The sequence below is a fragment of the Tetrao urogallus genome (assembly GCF_951394365.1).
Source record: "Tetrao urogallus genome assembly, chromosome: 2".
Taxonomy (NCBI): Eukaryota; Metazoa; Chordata; class Aves; order Galliformes; family Phasianidae; genus Tetrao; species Tetrao urogallus.
Genome location: NC_136814.1, coordinates 46,112,410 through 46,136,570, shown reverse-complemented (window position 1 = coordinate 46,136,570; position 24,161 = coordinate 46,112,410). Strand labels below are relative to the sequence as shown.

The 24,161-nt window shown below is 39.1% G+C and overlaps 1 protein-coding gene across 1 annotated transcript; it reads right to left on the bottom strand.

Moving 5' to 3' along the window:
* Positions 1-4,467: 4,467 nt before the first annotated feature.
* Positions 4,468-20,588, bottom strand: RAB32 (RAB32, member RAS oncogene family; the record flags this gene model as incomplete). The annotated part of the gene is made up of 3 exons (XM_079550612.1): positions 4,468-4,617; positions 6,151-6,428; positions 20,360-20,588. 3 exons carry the CDS (start codon positions 20,586-20,588, stop codon positions 4,468-4,470), a joined length of 657 nt encoding a protein of 218 aa, XP_079406738.1.
* Between the last annotated feature and the right edge of the window lie 3,573 nt (positions 20,589-24,161).

The window sequence follows — 24,161 nt, the reverse complement described above, 5'->3', positions numbered from 1 at the left end:
AGTACTGCAACACTTTACACTCCTCAGCATATGAAGTGCGAGAGTGGCATGAATATTGCAAAATTTGTGCCATCATATGTATGATAAGACAAGTGCCATGATAAGTATTTGAACTATAGTAATCTCATCTAGTTATGCTCAAAAGCAATAACCTAAAGAAAATAACTGCTCCCCTTCTTAAACAAGTATTAGAAGGCAATGATTTGGGGGTTCCTTGGGGAAAAGCACAGTTGAACAAAGCAATTCTTTAAATTCTTTTTCATGGAAAAAAAAAAAAAAGAAATTAAGTACTGAGATGGTGGCCCTTTCACTTGCAGATCTTTCAAGCCAAAGCTATCCAAACACCATCCCCTCCCTATAAAGTTTTTCTTAAGGTAGTTAAAGCAGAAAAAGTTCTGTGTGTACTGAAATAACTATCTAGTAGAATTTATTAATTATGAGCCCATGTAAGGAACACAAGATGTCTAAGCTAGTAATTTCTCACTGAAGGAGCATGTTTTTAGATAGCATTAAAAGGATTTGTTATCCTGTTTAGTTAACGCACCGAGTACTGTCCCCAACTTGGAGATGTTTGTTAAGGCAAAAATGGAAGCAAAGAACCAATCTCACAGAGCTTTCAAATGACTACGTGCAGTACAGGCACAATCCCTTCTAAATCTTCACTAGATAGACCTGAATCTGGCATGTTCCTTTCTCCTCTGACTAGAGTTCTGCTGCAGAACAAAGAGCTGTGAAGTGACCTTTCACATGCTGCCAAGTAAATGATGTATTTCAATATAGAATCATTATTTATATCACTGGCACTTTCACTAATACATTTCTCATTCCTGTGAGGTATGCTGTCATCTCTTTTTCTTACATTTTCCAGTAACTTATTATACAAAGGATGAAGGCGTATGCACATTTAGAGAACTGTTTCCATAGCAAATAAAGTGTATCATAGAAGAGGAAAGCAGTCAGTTCTCCATTTTAGAATCAAAGTCAGTAAGATATTAAAGCTAGAAGGTAGATAAGGGAGCAATAATATAAAAGCAAGTTCTTCAACATTCACTACCATGATACCACTTTAAATATTTCTACTTCCCCCATCATCATCTATCAAACAGCCTATGAGAACTATTTTCTAATAATAAATCACTACATACAAGCAAGGATTTATACAGTTTAAGAGGACTGAATGCTACTAAGACTCAACAGCTAACTGAACTAACCGAAATTTTTAACAAAAATCTTCGGAGCTGGAAATAGCTTATTTTCCTTCCACCACACTTAAGTTGCACCGGACAATTACATACAGAAGGAACATCAATTTCTCCAGTTTTCATAATTAACCTTTTTAAGTGAATAGATGATACTTTGCATAACCCACACATGCTGCACAGCTACAGTGCAGAACTATATGCTATCTCCAACCTTTATTAAATAAGATGGAATCAAGCCAAGTAAGACATCTTACTTGAAGAACTGACTAGATTTTTACTCAAGTTGTTATTCCAAATCATTCCTTCAATATGGGGACTAAGAAACCAAGTAATTTATTTTATGAATGGCATATTCTAATTTGCAAAAGATAATAAAAAGTAGCAAAGGACCTCTGTTCATATGAAAAAACTGAAATGAATCATTTTACTACATTATATCCTGTACACATAAATGTTAGACACTTTTTTTAACTTATTAGCTTGCTAGATGTTGTCTAAACTTGCAGATATCTTTCCAAGCCAGAGATTGTGTTAATTAAAATAGGGTTCCATATCTACTATGATTGATTTTTGTTGTTGGTATTGCCTGAACATCACTCAGGCTCAATTTCTCCAGTCAGTAATACATCAAAACTACTATACAGTTTGATACTTTTGGTCATACTACATTCATTTAGAATTTCAGAAGCTAGCTGGCTATACACAGGAGAAGGAAATCACTTAAATATAAACAGCAGTAGCATTTCAAGCACAAGTCTAGATCTACAAAACTAATCTACTCGGGGTTATATTGTCCCTGACATGAGAGTGAAGGTTCATGCATCCAGGTAGAGTCCCAAAGCTTCATCCTGATTTTCATTCTGCTATAAGTTCGAAAACTAAGAATAAGAAACAGCACAGTAGGTGCATGATTAAAAAAGACAAAATAAAACCAACAACCTGACATCCACTACATCTAGCAATTCCTGCAGCCAGGTAGGCATTCAAGGAATTGATGTTATAAACAGTCTAGTTTTAAACACATTAGATAAAGAACTGGCCTTTTTCTAGTAGTAAAAAGCCTTCCTGTCATTACATGGGTCCATTAATCCTACTGATTTCAAGCCAGTTGAACATGAAATCCCATTTTATCAAAAGTTTTTAATCACACATTTTGATTTGTATAAGCATGAAGCCAACAAGCCGTGCAAATGCTCCACTAGTTATGTTTTAAGTCCAGAAGACAGCATGCTGGAGATTAAGTGGGCTTAAGTGGATTTACAGTCCAAGTTAACTTGTTGTGGAGAGAACAGGAAAATTACAGTAGTTCCAGGTTAACTAGGACAGTTAACAACCCCAACAAGGAGCAAAGTCAGCAAACAAAGAACACGGATAGGGTGCAACTCACTTTTTGAAGCTTTGCTACTTTCAGCTTTAAAAAAAAGTTTGTAATTAAACTTGAAATGTCCAGCTAATCTGCACAAGCAAAATGGATGTATTCTTTGTAGTGCTACACAGTGGGAAGATGAGATACCATGGACATAATCAGACTAGATAAATGCTCATGAGGACAGTCAGGCATTGAAACAACTTCCCTGCAGGTCATGTAGTCTGCCATTGAATGTTGAAGACCAGAATACTACACAAAGGCCTTAACAGCCAGGTATGGCCTTACTTTGAGGATGATTAGAAGGGTTCTTAAGTTCTTGTCTAGCCTAAATTAATTTATAACCCTCAACAAGTTAAACCTTGTTTTAGTTTATGCCATTCTGTTCTGTGGTAATCTAAAAGCCTATAACATAACTATTGAAATAAATATTTTCATTGATACTTGAAGACAACTTTATTTAAGGTGGCACACATGATGTGAAGATTCATTCAAAAGCATACACCAACAAGAGAAGATGCCCAAATATATTTATTTGTCTCTTAAAAAAATGTTACTCTTTAGAAAAGACAACAGCCTAGGTAATTTCAATACAGATTAAAGTATATCCCATCTGGCGAATACTTCATGCTGATGTTTACTTAAACATCAGTACCAGACAAGCAAGCAAAGAATTATTTAGTCAGTAGCAGTGAGGTACCAAGACAGAAGAAACCCTTTAAAATTAAGAGGAACTCTAGAGTGTTTCAGCCTAGCAAAGCCAAAATTCCATGAAAATGACCAAGAACTGAAGTTCTCTACTCCTTTTAATCTTCATCTGCTGCCAGAAATACATGGGTTATAACAAGGAAGTAAGCATCTCAGTAAACAGAGCTACAAACTGGTAAGTCAGTTCACAAACTCTGAGTAGTCAGAAGAGTGCAGCACTGTTCTAAAATTAAAAAAAGGAGGCGGGGGATTTTTGACAAGCTAGAAAGATCCAGTTCAATTATTTTTTCCAAGGCATCTATTCTTATTCAAAATATTTAGAACCATCTCCAGAAAAAAGGAAAAAGCAAGTTCATTGTCATAGGACAGCAAGATATTTTACCTAGTCTTGCTAAAGTCTTTTTGTGTTAGTGCATGAAAAGACTTCTGTATGTTTATTTCTAAATGTGAGTACAAGTGAATTACCATAAATATGACAGAAATCAACAGTATTGATATACTTCACAAGTAAAGTATTAGCTGAAAGTAATACTCTTTAAATAGCTGAAGATGTATTTTTGTTAGTATCTACATAGCAGTGCCTTTCCATTAAATACAATCATTTACCTTTACCTATCTTGTTCTTACACAGTGGTGAAAGCAGCCTTTTCCACTTCATCCTGGTGAACACACCAATGATGATATTGGCCCCTTCAAGACTTCCAGAATGTCTTGATCCAAGAGAGCTAGCAAGGAGACAGACCCTCATAGTGGAGACAGATATGTACAAGTATAGGTGAGAAATCAGGCTAAAGCAGGGCATTATTGGTGACAAAAGAAAAATATTCAGAGGTGCAAGTGACTGTTCAGCTAAAGCCATGAGTGTGTCCTATTTGGAATGTAGCATATCCTAGAATGCAAAGTAGACACTGAACATTGTCTTTGTTCTTTTTTAGGAGTGTAAACACTACCTTATGTTCCCAAGTAAGCACTAATTAGATTTAGATGAAGCCACTCAAGCAAGAAGAGTGAGAACTCACAAGATACTCTTGTTTAGCATGAAACTGAGTATGTAAGCACCCACAAGAATCACCTGTTCAGATAATACCAGACACCCCACATGGATTGTCACAATGCAGCACCATAGCAGCAATTTGATTTAAGGAACAGTCTTGCTGCTCATTCCATCACATTTGTCAAACAGTGGTAGTATTAGCAGCACTGCGATTTACTCTCTGCTTTCAATGGGTCTAGGTCCAGTTTTGGTTTCCCCACATCATTCTCTTCATTAGGAAAGGTTTTGTAGTTGGCAAGGATGTTTTCCACCAAGAATCGAGCAGCTTCATCTATGTTGATGTTGTCCTAAAAATAGGAATGCAAATAAGTTAGTTTGTTGGATTTTTTATTTTTTTTTGCTTTTAAAAAGTCACACTTCCCTGTTAGAAGCTGGCCAGATATAAACTTCTCTAAAGCCACCAGCAGAACACAGGTAGCTTAGATGCAACACAACTGCTCAAAATTTTGCCTTTTGTAGAAAAAAAAAAAAAAAAAATCATTGGAAAAGTTTAGTAAAGCTATTCACCCACCATACATAAAGGATAGCTCGACTCCAAAGTATTGTGTAGTCTGGGGATAAATCATCTATGTTCAAACAATTCATAAGTGCCAAACTGCATTTATGCATCAGGAAAGATAACAGGCAATTACACTGCTTTTAGTAGTGCATGGCCTTTTGGGGCCTACTCTTCTTTCTACTGCAGTATGAATGAACTCATTTATCAAAAAAGATCTTTTGAATCAGCCCCAAAAACCCAGGAAAAAAAAAAAAAAAAAAATCAAGGTGCCTCATCCACAATTTCCTTATGCATGCTTTGAGAAGTATCTTAACCTACACTCCAAAAAAAGTGTGTATGCAGAATACCTGAAGCTATATTTCAGCCTAGTACCTTAGTCAGTGTGCATCTCTATTCCTTGTTTTAAGGTGGTCAGGAAGAGATTTGTTTCTTGCCATTCCTCTTACAGATCTTTGAAAAAAATGCATCATCAGGTGCTAGAAATGCCTCTGACATAAGTACACTTTATGCCAGTTTGTCAGCAGCAACCGAAGGAAGCACACAACTCAAGGGAAGAGAAGGATCTTGAAGTTTATCCTAATATAATGAAATTATCAGCCAGTAACTGGCCCTGTCATACACATCAATTCTTGAGATTAAAGGTTTTTCAACACGAAGGCAGTCAGGTTAAGAAGCTGTTGATTCCAACTAAGCTACTGTAAGCGCATACACACATTGGCTGAGTTTGATTAAAACATTTGAAACTACTCAAAGGTAAGCTTTATTTGGAGAAAAGCCGCTGTCCCTTAGATTGTTTCTCTTTAACTGGATCATTAGATTTTCCCTAGTTCAGTCTTGCCATTACTTAAAAAAGTAGAAAGTGGTTAAGTGTCATCATCTAGGTAGATAGTAGCAAGTGAGCAGATAGCTTTAGGTGGAGTCTTACCACTTCCTATATGCACCAGAGAAGAAAAAAGCTGCAATGGGAATTCCTTCACTCAAAGATGCAGTGGTTGTTTTTTTGTTTGTTTGTTTTTTTTGTTTTGTTTTGGTTTGGTTTTTTTTTCAGATCAAAATTTATTAGCACTGACATCTAAAGGACAACACTGATCTTAATGCATGCAAGACCAAAAAACCTTATTGAATTCAGTTAATGTTTCCACTTCAGTGTTGTCTGAACATAACATGCAGTTCAAACTAAAAATGCTGTAAGCCTTCCTTAGCAATAAACTATCCTGAACACCGGAATCTGAACTGTCACTTCCTACACCTGATAAATTTCCTTTCAATATGACTATATTCATCTGCTTTCATGCCAATAGGAAGCACACTTAACGCTTACCTTGGCAGATGTTTCAAACCATCCAATGAAGCCACCTTCTCTGCAGAACTGGTCCATTTGAGAAAGATTCTGGCTGCCATCTTTCTTCTGGTCACACTTGTTTGCAAGAAGAACAGCAGGGATGGGGCTGCCATTGGGAAGAAGTACTTTACTGTCCAAATCATGCTTCCATTTTGAAACAGCCTCAAATGTGGAGCCTCTTGTGACATCAAAGACCACAAAAGCACCAACTGCTTCTTTGTAGTAAACCCTTGTCATATTTCCAAAACGTTCCTGGCCTGAAAAGGAAAGAAATAATTTTTATGTACTTGCATTCACCACAGTTTATGCTAAAGACTATCAGGTTAGTACATACAAGTTCACAAGTTCAGTCTTTAGGTCTTCTAACAGCTTACACATTGTCTCTTCCATCCTATGTAAGGTCATTGCAACAGCCAGTATGTACTCCCCCATGTGACAAGTTGCAAATGACAAGTAAGCTTTAAAGTATAGTTTTTAGTAGTGCCCTTTGAGAAGTAATGCCTAAAAACACTATCAGCACAACTAGACATAAGTCATTCTTCTCACAAAAGAATCTTCTTTGTGATTTAGATGCAAACCTAGCCATTTCAAATACACATTTAAGAAAACACAACATTTTCCTGGAAGGCAGACAAGGCTTTCTGCAAGCACCAACACAAACAACTTTCAATGAATCCTCTGAGTATCTTTTGAAGATATTTTCCCTTAGGGAAAGCTTGAAAGGAGCCAGTTTAGTAGTTCATAAGCTTTTCTTAATTATTTTTAAGTCAGACGTCTCTGTAGTAGTTTCTAATTACCGAAGCCCCAGGATTTGGTACAAGGTGAACGGAATAGTTAAGGCACAATCATTCATAATAAAAATTTAGAAACAAACTAACCATCAGAAGAAAAGGCTTTTTTTTTTTTTTAAAGTAACATACAGTTCTTGTTGTCAGTATACTCAAGAAGTAGAATTAATGCCAGGTTCACTATTTGGAAGGTCAGATTTTCACACTATACTTACGCTTAAGTGAGCACAAGTGTCAGGTGTGATGTATGAGCATGTCACTTTAAATATGGACTACTAAAATGGTTTTCTACTTTGTTCAGAAGCCTCTACTGGCAGAAGTGATTCCAGCTCTATATTTTAGTTTTACAGTATATTTTCACTTCAGCTGTGAGCATGTATTCTGTATGTTCTAGAATACTAAATAAGGATTTTAACTTGGAACATCATTGTCCTTTCTCCCCCCACAATGACATTCAAGTTTACCTTTGATTTGCAAAGACTGTCACCAGAAGAAATAGGCATTATCTGCTCCGAAATGAATCAGAAGTCACTAGATGAAGGAACTTAACAGAGTACACTACTTTAAGGTCAGTATATTTCAGATTAGCTCATCCCCTGCAGACACGTTCAGTGAAGACTAAGCATCTGATAGAATTGCCCAGAATCAGTAGTAGCTTCCAGAGAACTATAAAGATCTAGGAAGAAGACTTTCCTCTCCCCCCCCCCCTCCCCAGTACAACCTCAAAGTACAATGGTGCAAGAAACAACATCACAAACCAATATTTTAGGGAACAGAAGCTAAACAGGAATTTAATCACTAGCAGCTGAGTATCTCTTCTGTGATCATAGGAAGCAAGCACAAAAGAAAAGCTCTTCCTTCCACACTCAAGTCTCAAGTTTTGATGCAGGATTTCTGCCCAAGACTTTTAGGACCAACAAGCTGGATACCAAGCATGTATCTATGACTGTCACTGGATGAGGTGCGTTCTTTCTGAAGTGTCAGAAAAGTTGTAGAAGTAGACAGAAGTAATCTGCCATAGTGGAATTACTATGTGTGAAAATTGTGCCAAATAGTACAGGAAAATGATCGTACCTTAGAGATGAAAAAGTTAAAAGTGACTAGATGAAACTAGACTTAGTGTCTTGTGCACAGAACTGTGGGAAAGGCCTGGAGTATAACAATGTGGTTACTACAGGAGTATGGAAAGAACATAAGGATTAGTCATGCTTGTAGGTGTATTGCTTTGATTTGCCTGACAGTAGCACAGACATTTTTCTGTTTCAGAGGTTCAGGCCAAGCTACAGCGCAGTCATGGACAGAGGTTACGTCTGGGGGTACAAAAGTGGCTGCATACAGTGCAGAGTTCTGTATTCTCTAACCACAGAGTTTTCACATCTAAGTGACTCAGCACGCATCACCATATTTTCCAGTAATTGCAACAACAGTAAGTGAAATAATTGCATAATGTCCTGCACTGGCAACTAGTTCGGTTCCCTACAGTAGCATCACAGGAACTCAGCTTAGTTTAAACTTGTATTAAACTTCTGGAGCTTTTCTCGATTCCCAGTTTAGCTATGTTACAATATAAGGTAAGTCAAAAACTACATTTAAGAAAAGACTTATAGCCTAATCTGACAATAGAAACTTTAATTTACTACAAGAGATGGGTAATCAATAAGAGAATCAAGTATTGCCATCCTTTTCTTGAAGTTTATTTATGTATACATAAGCATCTACGTTCCTATAACAGTTTGTCCCAGTGCAAGAAATACACAAGGGAATCCTGTTTAGCAGCATGACTTACTGTGGTTTGGCTTTTCAGTGTGCTCCTACTATTAACGTTGATCTTAATTACTGATTATAGGATGGAAACTGAAGCTAAGAAAAGCATTTTAAGTGTGCAAATGACTGCTGGATATGCACAGTATTGAGTATGTGTGGGTTCATTCCTTCAGAAGGATTCTCCTATACCTAAAGCCTTAATATGCCAGAAATCAACTTACTGACAGCAAAGTGACCTATCTAAAAGTTTTCCCAGCTATGCTCTCTGCTGGGAAGGTAGGTTTTGATTTATCTGACAATACCAAAAGCATAGAACAAGTCCCCCTACTTTGTATGATCTAATTTTCCTAGTCAATTCTGAAGCAATGCTACTCTGAGAAACCTGGGCTGTGTTAGATGCAACTAAGCCCTTTTCTTCACCTGGAGCACTACTACGAGAAGTAGTCTAACTTCTCTCTTGGAAGAAACTACCAGTTATGACATTCTCCAAAAACTGTGTCATTGGTGAGGATGGAAAAGACGACCATGTGTTAAAAAGGCCTGACAACTGGAAGAATTGTGAAACAAATAGTTTCTCTTGCTGAAGGCAGGCTATTGACAGACTACTCAGTGAACGGCCAGAATTCAAAATCTGATTCTGAACACATCTGGCAGTTCAGCATCAAGTAATCCTAAGCTATACAAGTATGACTGAAGTGAAGAGTAACTAGAAGTGAAAGCACATCTAGCTGAAGAGTTTTGCTTCCAGTCAGCAAGTAACTTTGAAGATCATTCCCACTAGTTTTACCATTTTCTCCTCACTGGAGCCAGTAACAGTTGTCAATATCTGATAAATAATTAAGTATATAAAATACTTATGATGAATGATTAAATAATAATCAGCTTGTAAATAAAGCCAAGCAGCTGTTGCTAACATTGTCCTTTAGAATATTGAAAGGCATTTTAAGGCAGTGTAATAAGAAATAGCCTATATAAGAAATAATCTATAAAACCAAGCCAAGAGATCCAGCTATACTTCTTTCTTCACAGTAGTGAAGAAAGTCAGATGTTAGAGTCCTACTGAATCAATTCAGAAAGTTCAAGATCCATAGAAGTTTCAACCTGCCAGAGAGTTACAGTTATACTTTTATTTCAACAGTAAAAACCTCAAGTATAGTTTTAAATATTGCAGACTTCAGTATCACAGGATGCTTATTAAATCATAATGAGCAGTCTAGTGTTAATCTGGGAATACTTGAATTTTCTCCTTCCTTTGTGAGAAGGATCAACCATCCACCATGACTCTCAAGAGTCAATGCGAGTCATGTCACAATTCACAAAGGGTGACACTACTGAAAGCCTAGTTTAAAAAGAAGATTCCTCAGCTGTCTTGTCTGGTGGTCTAAGTGCTGCGATAAAGCTCCTGCAGGTACAGAAATACTGATTTTAATCCCTATAGAAGTTTTGAAAGAACCTCCTGCTCAATGTTTCACAAGTCAACACATTTGGAAATACATAAGTATCTCAAAGTTGATACTCATTTAGTCCAAAACAGTTCAGTGCTAGTCACAGCAGGAATCTCTTAGGTAACAATTCTGCTACAAAATCAATATTGATCACAGTGAACAGTACTTATGAAGGACAACACTTGTTTCCTCACAGACATCCAACTTGCACTTTCAGAGGCATTACCCAACTTCTAGAGTACAAAGCAGAAGACAACTTTTTCCAAGGAAAAAGCTTGTACACAACTACCATGATATGATGTCTAAAGCAGAAATGCATCAAGCTTCACTACAGTACAAGTTTGTGTACATGCATGAAGAAAATAGATCAGTGCAAGTAAGCACTCTGGATGTATGTAATAAAAAGCCTCCTTTAATGAACTGTGAAAAAAAATGGTAAAACCAAAGTTCTGTGAACATTTAGAATAGACTCAATGAAACCAGCACTATGCACAGCCTTTGGTAGCTGAGCACACCAGGAAGTATGGTCCTATGTCCTTTTAGACTTCACTGAGCATCATCTCAGATCCAGAACACCCATCACCAAGCCAGAAAAGCTCTAATGCGATTGTCAGCACCATGGCACACAGGTTCTTGCTATCAGCTATTCTGACTATAAACCATGTAGCATGCTAGCAAAACATGTACCTGTGCTAGTATGCTGTATGGTTCAGTCTTCAGTGTTGAACTCTACAAATTAGTTGTCTCACTGTCCTTAAATTGGTTTGAAACATTTGTTTTTACTCAACCCAGACAGGAAAGAATTGAAAAAAAAAGTTTACAGCAAATGAAAACCTTTCTTCCTTGTCTTCCCTCTCCTTGAAGTAATGAACACTTTCTCTCCTGCTTCAGCAGTGCTGCTGTAGAGATTAAAACCTCAGGCTTTCCAGATGTCTAGGTCAAGCTCTGACATATTATCAGGGGAACATCTCAGTGGCAGCTCCTTATCTACAATGCCAACTCTCAGCACAGTTCACATCACACAGTATGGTAGATTTAAGTTACAGCACCATCCAAATGGGTTGGGCATGCAGCCCAAACCCATCACTAATAGTTAGGTAAGTTTTGAATGGGACAGCAGTTCCAAATCCCTAATGAGATGTAGGCAAGAACAGACTACACTTTGAATGCCTGTTGGTCTTACAGCTAGATGTCAAATGCAAGATAAGGATGAGGATGTATTGCCTCATTCTCCAGACAGTTGAAACACATTTTAGCACCACCAGATCCAGGTATGTGCTGACTGGTGGGGTATTCTCTAGCAAGATATACAAATACATTACTTCCAAGCCACCCACCACTGCTGATATTATTTCCCCCCACTCTCTCCCCACACCAGGACAGCTTGTCCCAGAACTGTCTCACTCAATTAGAGCAAATCTGTTATTCAGCAAAAAGTAGGTTAACCAAACCACTATCAGTTTTACAGGATATGCTCAAGTGACTGCCTGCTTTTTCACATAGGCAGCAGCTGTACATTGTGAGAGAACAGGGAGCCAGATTCCAAAATGGTCAGTACAGGCTGTCTTTCCATTCCTCATTGTTACCCACATAAACTATAAATGCAAGATTACACAATGTTTAAACTAGATTGGGCAGCTCTGGTAGATATTAGGAACCTGTAAGTTATGAAAGCTTCACTTTTACTTTTCACCATTGCGAAAGCAATATTTGGTATTTGTGGTTCTGATGACAAATGTTAAGAGGTTAAAGAAGTGAGAACAAGAATATTGCATTTGCTTATATTAGGCAGTACTACAAAGTTTAATTGCCTGCAACTCCTGCATTTTACAAGAGAAAAAAAAAAAAAAAAAAAGAAAAAGAAGTCCCAGATAATTTTTTTGAGTTTGTGGTACTTTCTTACTAAAGGCCTTTCTTACTAAAGGTCTAAACTCCCTGAAAGGAAGCAGACCACACCCCTCAGAGGAAGGCTTTCCAATCAAGAAATAACCAACCAGTTCACCCCTACTCATCTGACACCAATCTTAAATAGAAGAAATGACCTTTGGTATTCTAGTTATGTTTACACTAGACAGTACCATGTTGCAAAGGAAGTTGCAAGGTGCAGTTCTGTAGAACAAATGTTCTGATCTAATAACCAGAGTATACCAGATGCTATATGTATACATAGTATGTATTTGAGAGATTTGCTCAGAACTAGTTGCAGTCATTGAAACCACTGACTGATGTCAGTTCAGGGGTAGCTGCATGTTGTTTAGGTCATAATTTGATGCATTTTCACATGTTTTTAGGAGTCTGTTTCATTCTAAAATGTTAGGAAGTAGTTCACACTAAAGTTTCATTGCATAGTACAGCCAAAAATCTGAACTAGTCAGACATTAGCCTTCCCACTTGAGAATTCTGGTAGATAAGCAGATAGGTACAAATGCCAAGAAGCTAGACACCCGATTTCTGTCAGGAAAATTGATCACATCTACCATTCTTACAGATAGTAAAAGCACACTATTCTCTTCTAGAAGGTAGAAAAGGTAAGTAGGAAGAATTCTTCCTCAAAAGATTTCACAGCTCTCACAGGGAAGTTTACAGTAAGACTGAAACTTCTTTGCTACTTGTAGTCCTTGGCTAATCCAGTGAGTTAATATTGCCTGAAATAGCTCTAATAGCTATCTAGTAAGTGCTGAGGCAAGACCTTGCACTTATAATTCAGCTAGCTTTATCCAGCATCAAATACACATAGGAGTTTGACAGTTTGTACAAGAAAGCCTAACAGGCTTATTTTCACTTCCTTTGCTTGCATCTTCGATAAACAAATTGAGACAAGGAAGTTTCCAACTAAGCAGTAGGATTTTGTCACATGAAAAGTATAGCTCAGCTAAGCTAACTAATTTCTAACTAGACATCAAATATAGTATATGTAGAAAAATAGCTGGTTTCTATTTTACTCTAACTAGGCTCATTAAAACAAGTTAACTGCTAGAGTTAAGAGCCCCCCCCCCCTCACTCTTCCCCCCCCAAGTTTGTCTCCTTCAGTGCACTGCCATGCAGCAAGAGCTACACTGTGTAGTTAGCAGTGATGCTGCAAGGGCACTGTGGCATTTCACAACGCAGGACAAGAAGTCTAAAGTTTGTTTCAAGAATGACTTTATCATGAGACTAAGAAATTTTAACTCCTAAACCAGCCAGTGTGTCATGATACAGTGTGCCACTGGAATTCTCTATCAAGTAGCTGCCACTTTGCTCTACCCAGCTCTCTATTCCAGGAGCATTTAAAGAATAAGTTCCCATAAACTCTTAGTAGTGACACTTAGAGGCTTTTTAAAACATTACTTGATAAGCTGCCAACATTCACACAATAAGTAGTATTTGCATTTACAGCTAGCCTAGAAGCTATCACTACCTAAAGTATGCTACACTTTCTTAGCCATAGTTAGAATGTTTATTTCTAAACAAGCTGTATAAAACCCTGACATCAAAGATCTTAGCACCACATCTACCTTTATTCTGCACATCTGTAGCCAGATGACAACTTCAAAAATTGTCTTACCAACATGAAAAGCACGTTGCACCTCCCAGTCACTGCTTACTGCTGTTCATACTAGAAGTAACACTTTCAATAATTTCAATGTCAATAATTATTCCTACTTTCATAAGCAAACAGAATCCTTTATTGCAAACTGCTTCCTCTTGACATGGCATGTCACACTTTGGAACTTCTAGCCTGAGTATTTGAAGGAGACCCTTCACAAACTGTAAAGGCAGATCAGTGAGCTCTGCTGGAGTTGAAGGAAAATATTAACAGCTGCTCTGAAATTTAATTCCAGTGTCCTTGATTGCTACTGCAGGGAAGAAACATTTTATACAGAACACCAAAACTTTTTTGAGCCAGGCTGCTAAAGTCACCCATCTTATAAAATAAAACAAAATAAAATCAGTTTTGAACACATCTGTAAAGCACTTGCTAACTTAAGTTGTACTTGTGTACATCCACTGCACTAACACCCAGATTTGGTGGGCACATAAAAGTAAAAGGCCAAGTGGGTGTCAGTAAATAAGGCAAAGTTACAGAGATTCTGAAGCTGGAACTCTACTGTAAGGTAAGTTGATAAAGGTCCATCTGCATCCCTGCAAACTACATAAAGAAAAATGTAGTGCAGGCTACACCAGTTTATCGCTGGAGATTAATACAGCTGACTTGTCAAATAGCTTAATTTCTGAGCAGTATTACATGAATGGCAAGAACTTAACCAACACTTGCCTCAAAAAAAACTTAATAATTTTAGTGGATTTCCACAGATTTATAGCTTTAATAACTTGACCCAGAAATTTCTTATGTTATGAGACAAATGCTATTTTTCTTCCCATTTGCTTTCTCTTCTCCTTCTTAATGAATCCATCCTTTGTTCTCTTTACTTGAGTGCTACAGAAGTATTTTTATTATGGCTTTGTACCAAATGTAAGACACCTGAACAACTGCTAATATGATATGAACTTTATCTACTTGAAAATAAGACTGAAGTTTTATGTATTCCACAGTGATTAGAAGATCAATGACTAAAATTAAGTGATGTTTTCATTGCGAATATAAATTAAGAGTGCTTGATAAAAATCAATACAGTAATCTTGGCTTTAAGTGTGTACTAGATCAGCTGGACTTTTAAGATCACATTCCTAAACCTATTACTTGCAGGATAACCAGAAAAGCCTATGAAGAATTTCTAAGCTTATTTTCAAGACGCTGTGAGAACATCTATCAAGTTTTCCATTTAACCGAAACCTAACTGAACAGTCCTGTCTTGCACAACCAAAGTCACTGTGCCTAACTGCCTAACCCCAGCTTCAAGACTAACATTTCCCATGTGCTTGCAGAATTTCTACTTTTAAAAACCAGCACAGAGGCTTTTACAAGTTTAGTTTAAGACAACAGAAGCAGTACTTTACAGTGCTATATAATGTACTGAGCAAAAGAATCTTCAGCTGTGAATAACCAGTATTCCACCAGCAGAGCAAGGAAATAGCTTTATTAGCAAGACCAGCATCTGTCACTCATGTCACTTGTTTGTGGTGCACAGGGATGTCTGAAAGCTAGTAGACGCAAGAAGGAACAAGTTTAACATGTTTAGCACTAAACTGGACTACTTCACTGCAGAGCTGCAAGTAAAGCAAGTCATTGTCAAGTGAAAGTTCATAAACCTAATCCTGCTGTTCCAGAGGAGTCACAGGAAAGGACACCCACACAAGATTTCCCACAGCAGGGTGGTTTCAGGAAGGAAATGCACAGTGTATCTTCAGCTCTGTTTCTTGTCTCTACTGCTTCTGAGAAAGCATTTCAATGCCTTTGCAGATGAGCAGGTCTACATTCCCCCTAAAAATTTGTCTGCTAGCCTTTCATGTCTTCAGCCAACAGTAAGTAATTATTCTTACATGAAATGTATACAGGCAAGAAGCATTCCAAGATCAGTCATGGGTCTTTCAGACCTTTCTGACTGATTAGTCTGAACTTCATCACAGAGTAGTCCTGACAGCTTTCTGACCTACCTCACCTATTCCAGAGTGCTTCCATCTTCACATGAAAGCAGTTGTATCTGGAACCTCCATCACCAGGTAAATCAAAAAATAACTTCAGACCACTTGCCAGTTTTTTAAATGAAGCTCTAAGCTCCAAGTTTTGCATCCATTTCTGATATTACTATTTATGTACTATTTATGTATTCACTCTTCCTTACATGTTCCTCACTCTTAGGAATATCTAATGACTGCAAAAGCACAGTTGTGGGCAGGTCATGCCTAGACTCTCAGCCTCCACCCTAGGCTCACTTCCAGACAAATAAAAAAAAATTAGTTCATACTGCAAGAAACAAGCTTGTGACCTAGCACCTTGAAACAACCCGGCAGTCCTTCAGCACCTCAACAGCACAAATGCAGAACAAGAATAAACTAAAGCATACAACTGCTCAAAGTTGAAATATTTTTCACATGGCAGCTTGAACATCTTCTAAACACCGCCAGCAAAACATGTAACAGTGCAAAGTTATAGTTCACAGAACATGTAGCTGCAAAGTACACCACCTCTACAGAGGAGAGATCTAACTTCACTGGGACAGATGATCAGGTACAGTTTGATAATCCTTGGTATCTAGACCAGAAGGCTTGTATTTTGCCTTCGTTATCTCGCTCTGCAAATCCTTTTAGGTCTCTCTTTCCCAGTGTGAAGTGTGTTTAAACTTTTCCCTTCCTTTCTTCAACATCCATGGATTCCTGCACTCATTTTCCCATTTCTCATGGTTTCCCACAGATAAAAACAAGTTAACTTCCAAATAAACTGAAAGCTTAACATCTATTCATACACTTAAGATCAACTGGTCTTCATTGGAGAAGGGTTATTTCAGGCCTTCAGCTTAGCGTTTGAGGAAAATACTTCACGTGATTTCTCTATCCTCTTCAAGTCAGAATTCAAATGTTTTCAAGGATACAGACAAGATGTCAGTAACAAATGTGCATGCTACATGTGTTATCCATTGAAAATTTGTATCTAAGTATTCTAAGCATGCAATAAGCAACTGTTCCTATTCTGTTCTGACAGTTCCATTGCTACGCTCTTCCAGAATTTTGAACTTTTTCAGAGAAATTTTAATGATTTCCTGGAAAAAGGACACCGTAGCCAAAGCTAATGCAGAATGCATCAATGCCTCACTGAAAGCTATTTAAAAAAAAAGCAGCTTTGTCTAGCAGATATTATTAGTAACATTCATGAAGGAAAGTCAAGCTCTAGTGATTACCTACGACTTTTACCATTGCTACCCTCCAGAGAGTTGGACATTTTTATAGGCTGATGTGAGTGACAGTGGTAGCCAACATGATTATAAAGCTAAAGCTACCTCGTCACAGCTCTTACTTTTTAAAATCAAAAGTATGATTGATTTAGAGGAAGTCCTTGAAGTCATTTTTCAACGCAGTTTAAAGTTTCATCGGTATGCTGTATTCACCTCCTTCACGGTACTGTGGTCAGGGGAGTATACTGATGAAGACAGCATGTTCATCAAGTATGAATCTCAAGCATACTGAAATAGTTTAAAAACTTCCCTATCATTAAGATGCCTTTGTTTTCGTATCTCTTTACCACAGTGACTCATCTCTATCTCCTAGATATCTCATGTATTATGTCCTTTGAAGAAGAGGGTTAATGTTTTAATACTTTCAGAATTTATCCTGGAAGAATTGCTAAGCATAATTTAACATGCTGGGATGAAAAAAACACAGTAATGCCCAAGGGCAGCTAAGATTTAGAAGTTTTGCTCCTGTACAAACATGCATATAATCTGAAAGAAGCTGAACAGAATATTTCATGAAGCAGACAAGATCATTTGACAGTGACTGACAGTAGTCTCTCAAGCTTTCTCATCTCTATTGCTGGAAAGGCTACAACCTGTGTCTATATAAACAAAAATGCCTGAGTATTTACAGAATATGAAAGTATAGGTACAACAGCACCCTTCTTCCTTTTAGCACCCAAACCTGCAGGAGTCAGCCTTCCCGTTGTAGGATACAAAGTAATGCAATTTTCACCAGAAGAAAAGAACTGGCTGACTATAACATTGTCGGGGCCTATCAGGCAATTACATGGATTTATGACTAAAACCTGAGCTAGCACAATAAATTGAAAACATTCACAAATCTGCAGCACTGCAATACACAGTGCAACATTCATCAGTTTGCTGTCTGGCTACGTTCACACCGGAAGCCAGCACTGTATCTGCATTATAATCCTTAGTGATGGAATGAGCAACACAATTCATTTCTGCCATTGATTTACCTACAGAATACAGCTCTGAGGAAAGCTTTTGATGATGGACCTAACTACAAGGTGACCTAAGGAAAAATAGCATACTTTGCTTAAGGGCTTGACTCATGTTCAGAAGCCTTTTTAAGTACATCAAACTCAATTCAGAGCACCAGCACCACATTGCTTGCAGGGAAGTCACATGAAGTGTTACTTAGCATAAGTTTTAGATCTGTTCAAGAGATCTAAAGCTGTTTGTCTGCATACACCAGCAGACAAAATTATCTGTGAGCTGTTGAAAGACAGAAGACAGTTGCACTAATGAGTTAAGAGGGAATGACTATCATATGCTCAGATACTTCGTGACACGTGCTTTAGGCAACATACCCTAGGACAATATAGAAGCCATCTTCAGCCCAGTTCTTTCTAATCACTTCCACACCCTAAGGTCTTTAGAAAGACTTGCGAAGTACAGACTGAACTGCAGAACACCTTTCCAGATCAAGTACACGTACACTTTTAGGACTATGAAAACCCTCACAGATACTAAATTCCCCTTTTACTTCAGTGGTTAGTACTTAAATGGAGACCTTGAGTTCTAGAGAACTCTGAACTATTGCTGTGAAACTGCCTGTACACAGCCCAATTAACAGCAGTAGGAGTGCTTTCTTGTATTCTTAGTCTTCTAGTGGAGAAGGGCCCCCAGACCCTTAGAAACAGAACAGTTAGTCTACAAGATTCAACACACGAATCTGGACTGCAAATAGAAAAAAATCACTGTATTTTGGGTTATTTTCATAAGGGAAAGATTAGCCAGGAGCCTTACAAGAAAGTAAACATCACACTAAAAACATCATTCAGCTTAGTAGGACATCACCTGCATCCATTAGCAGCTATTTTTTCCCCCTGAACTGTAGAAATCATATCTTAAAATGATAGTCTTAGTATTCCAGTTAGCCATCTTAAAGGGTTTAGAGGTAGTGCCTCTTTGCAGTAGGACTTTCCCAAACTGAAAGTTTGAAGTTTATAATATTCGTTACAAGTACAGCTAAGTTTCTGCTTAGCCTGTTGAAACAAGTCATTTTGGCAGAGCACGGTCTACCCCAGTGTCAGAAACCAAGGGCTGAGAAGAATTTAAACAGCTGCCTGCCAAAAACCAAGACCCTGGAACAACATTATCTTCACAACTCCAGACTTGCTAAAACACAGCCAGAGTGTTGCAGCAGCTTGCGCCAATACTGCCAATTTATTGGAAAAACTTGAAGAGTGATTTGCAAAAAAAGAAGCCACAAGAGAAGTCCTTCCAGTATTTCCCCCTCTTGAAAACAATTAATCTTAGTTTTTCCTACAGCAGAAAGACCTACCATGTGTTTCAGCACATTACAGTAAGAAGCAAGCCTTTCAGCATGAGAATCATAGCTGAAGTGTTTTAGGATGATTTTTAAAGCAGAAGCAGCTGATACAGACCTGCAGCTGGCTTGGCACAGAGATGTATCAGCTGTGCATTTCCCTTCCCTTTCATGAGCTTCCACTTGACAAAGGAGTGTGTTCGTGGAAATAGCAATTACCAGTTGTTAGCCTAGTATCTTTCAGTGCAAGTTTAGAGACAGTATCTGAAAGAAGGTATTTTCTTATGTAAGGAAGTGTTCTTAAGACTGGAAAGAGAAAAAGGGAGCTGCAGGATAAAGGCCAGGCTACATAAAAAGACAAATGCAATGCCAACTTGAAATGGTTAATGAGTTGAGAGAACACAGGCTTCTTAGGAGACTACAAAGCAAAGTTACATTTGCCATCTGTCATTTAACACTTAAGCATAAGCATTTAACTATGATATGTACACAGTTTGGTTCTTTAAGATGCAGTGGCATTACAGAGTAGTTCTTATCATGCATAGGAGAGGAAACAGGGCTTTACTGTTCTAATGCCTTCTCAGTATCTTTTTGACACACATTCAAGTGCAGAACAGAGCGTAACAGAGATCCCTCACCCCCTGCACAAGCCAGGAGTCACAAAATTAAATTTAGATTAAGCATGCTACCTTAAACCACTGAAAGGAAAGCACAATCTTTTGAGACAAGTTCTAGTAACTGGAATAATTTCAGCCTGCAAGGTGTACCTACTGAGCACAACCCGCTTGGAGGAAACACATTTCCTCTAGAAGCACGCAGAGCAGGAGCCATGAGACAGCAGCTGTGAGCAGCCAGAAGTAGAGCAGCTTTTTGAGGAGAGCTGGAAGAGCTCACAGGGCACCCGCAGCCTACCGAAAGTCAAAAACTCCTTTTCCCGACGGAAACTGAGCACTACTCACACCTCAAAGGCAGAGCTGAGCATAACAGGGAAAGGAAAGCCACGGTAGCAGGCTTCAGAGCCAGAGTACACCTCTCTCCTCAGGGGCCTCCGTCCCCATCCCTCACCTGCGATGTCCCAGAGCTGCAGCCGCACCAGAGTCTTGCTGTCCCAGTTGATGACTTTGAGAGCAAAATCCACCCCTATGGTGGCCCGATAGTGCTGGGAGAAGAGCTGGTGCACGTAGCGCTTGATAATGCTGGTCTTGCCCACACCCAGCTCCCCGATCACCAGCACCTTGAAGAGGTGCTCCCGGCTCTCCGCCACACCGGACACCGGCCCTTCCCCGCCGGCCATGCCTGCACGACCCGGCCGCGCTGCCGGGACTGCGGCGCTCCGCCACAAACTTTCCCGGCCGAGAACCAGCCTCCACCAACGCTACCGCAGAGCCGACACACGTCGGACGGGGGAAACAGAAAAAAAGGGAACCTCGCAACCACCTGACCGCAGTCACAGGACGCGGAAACTCGACGCCTTATAAAGCCCGGGGAGGGGCAGAAGGTGGGTCGGGCCTCCGGCTGGGGCGGGTCGCACTCGCGGCCGCGTTGGGCCGCGCCTGCGATCCCGGGCCGCGTGAGGAAAAGGGCCTCCTCCTGCAGCTCTCCCGGCGGGCCGGGCGCACGGGGCGGGCTGCAGCTGGCAGCGCGGCCGCGGGCCTCGGTGCCCGAAGGGCTTGGGTCGGTGAGGGGACAGTCTGCTGTCTGCGGGACAGCGCCGAACAGCTGAGAGATCTCAAACACCGACAGCTGAACGTGTTGTGGTTTCTAAGTTAATCGTGTGGTGTTTGTCGCGCTCTGGGAACATACAGCAGGACAAGGAGTAAATGAGCGCACGCATTCTAAGAAATCAACATAAAATAGGTTTTCTGCCTTTCAGACTATGTAGTGTCGTCTGCAGGTGGCATTTTTTGAGAAAGGAGAAAAGGGTAAAGTGCGGGGGTGATCCTGTACCAGCGTGCAGCTGTCATGTGTGCACTGCAACTGCTGCCATGAGCAGCAGGGAAGTGGTGCTTGAGCATCCAGACTGCATGTGCGTGTAAAAGAAAGAGCCCAAGTCAAGGCAGGATGAGGAGCAGAGGGATGACTCCAACCAGAAGCTCAGTAGCGGCTGAAACACAGAAACGACATCACTTGAGTTGGAAGGGACCATTTAAGGCCATCTAGTCCAGCCTCTCCGCGATGAACAGGGACATCCACAACTCAGCCAGGTTGCTCAGAGCACCATCCAGCCTGACCTCGAGTGTCTCCAGGGATGGGGCATCCACCATCTCTCTGAGCAACCTGTTCCAGACCCTCACCACTTTTATCGTAAAAAAAACCTTTTCCTTAAGTCCAGTCTAAACATCCTCTCTTTCAGTTTGAAGCCATTTCCCCTTGTCCTATCACAACAGACCCTGCAGAAGGTTTTGTCCCCTTCTTTTTTATAGCCTCTTTAGATACTAAAAGGTCACTTCAAGACTCCCCAGAGCCTTCCAATCACCATTTGACCCTGCTTTGATAATACTTCACTGCATGTACTAATTCCTTTGCTATGCTTACGATTTGTGGCTTGAATAAAATAAACCAGACATTCTCACTTAGCTTGGAGTATGTACTTTCTTATCATACAAAGCTGATGCATTGAATATAAATGGAAGCAGGTGAAGAGACCAGCAGTATGAGATGAAAGAGCTAGAGGCTCTGAGGAAAAGTTGTATTTAGAGATTTGGGTTTAAAATTACTAATTTAAACTGTCATGCCGTATTGACTTCAAGACAATTTCTCTAATTAAAATTTACTTTCCAGCAGCAGCAATAACATCAGAATATAAACTAAGGACAGATTCTTATACAGAAATGAGAGATTTGTTTGTTTGTCTTTTTTGGTTGGAGGATGGCATGGGCTAGTATAGATTCTCTGTCAAGAGATGAGATAGACAAAAAAAACTTCATTATTATTTAAGAGGTGGATTCTGAGTATAGGAGACATTACTTCAGGTACATGTGTTTGAACCAGCATGGGTTCTAGTGAAGCTCTCCAACCATGTTGAGACTGACAGCTATCTGTGTGCACAGCCACAGTCCATGCAGACTGGAGTCTTGACTGAAGACCTCTCTCTCCATATGTGCCCAGTTTCCTCTCTTTCTTGCAAAAACAAAGTGGGATGGAAATGCATTGTCACTTGTTCAGGTACGGATGTGTATGGGGCTTAATATGCCTGCAGAAGCCTTGTTCCCAGGTGAGATTTACACTTAGTTTCTTAGAAACATAGAATCACCAGGATTGGAAAAGACCTCTAAGACCATCCAGTCCAATCATCCACCTATCACCAATATTTCCCAATAAACCATTTTCCTCAGTACAACATCTAAATGTTTCTTGGAACCTCCGGGGTTAGTGACTCAACCACATCCCTGGCCTTCATTCCCTACATTTCAGAGAGTTGTTATAGTAATCTACTACTGAACAGGAGCATGTCATAAATTGATTACTAGGCACGTTCTGCCATTACACAGCACAGACAATTGTATATTACATGCGGTGTTCTAATTGCAGGCTTCTGATGCCATCCAAAGAAACCTAGACAGGCTCAAGCAGTGGGCTCAGAAAAACCTCATGAGACTTAACAAAGTCAAGTGCAAGTGTTTGCATCTGGGTCATGGCAACTCCCACTATCAATTTCCTTGGAGGCATTCACTGTCAGACTAGACTGGACTCTAAGCAACCTGATCTAGCTGTAGATGTCCCTGTTCATTGCAGGAGTGTTGGACTAGATGACCTGTAAAGAGTCCCGTCCAACTCAAAATGATTCTGTGATTCTATAACATTATATTTTATTTTTTAATTTTTTTATTTTTATTTTTATTTTTATTTATTTATTTTTTTGTTCGTTTGCATAGATGGCAAGGAACTTTTAGCCATTTTCTCCCACTTTTTAAAGCCTACCTATATGCCTTATTTGTCTTATGTGCCACAGAAACTAATTACTGCCCCTACTTTCTTCATTCCTCCTCACTGTGTAAAATGAAAGGAACATAGATCATATCAGACAACAGACTGAACAGCTCTGCTATTACTAGTGAGCTGAATACAAGTATTTCAGTGTACTTGAAATTTGGTATCAACAATACTATAGGTTATTTTTTCTTCTTGCATACTGATTTTGAGAAATTAGAGCCAACATAAAAAACAAAGGAGTCTGTAAGTCATGCTCTGCTCACAGAAGACTCAGAAACAGAAACAAGAAAAATGTGACTGATAATTTTCCAAAATTAATAGTTTGATCAGTTCTAATTACGTTACAGCTCGCCAAATAATATAGCAGTAGATCTTGCCTGAACCAGTAATTTGCCTTAATTTCATTATTATTCATTTCATTCAAGCTGGCAGATATCTGTGTGGAACAGCTTGGTAAAATCCAGTCATTTTCAGTCCTGTTATCACTGTTCTGCCTCTCTATGGTGCAGTGTAATCAACCGCGCATGAGGTTATAGAATAAAGTATAATCACCATCTGCCTAGCACAGGGTAGATAATCTTTATTCTGTCAGCTAAATTTTGGTGTCACTTGGTCTTTTACATGTAATTCTACTTTTCAACTGGCTCCACATTACCAGCTGAATGTCAGCAAAAATCCCCTACTGAGCTAGAATGTTGGCATCATGGTATGGTAATTGGGATTACATTATATTATATTGTTGCTTTCAATTGCTTACACTGGGAGACAAGGAAAAGGTTATTATTGTGCTCTTTTAACTAGCTTAGCTAGCTGGTTGCCTTTAAATAAGGTGCCTGTTTCATATTTCAAATAGTGATTGCAATTTTTTTTTCTTCCTTTCCCAGCACTGGAGATATCAGGAATGAGGAAGAGAAAATGCCAACCTTACAAAACA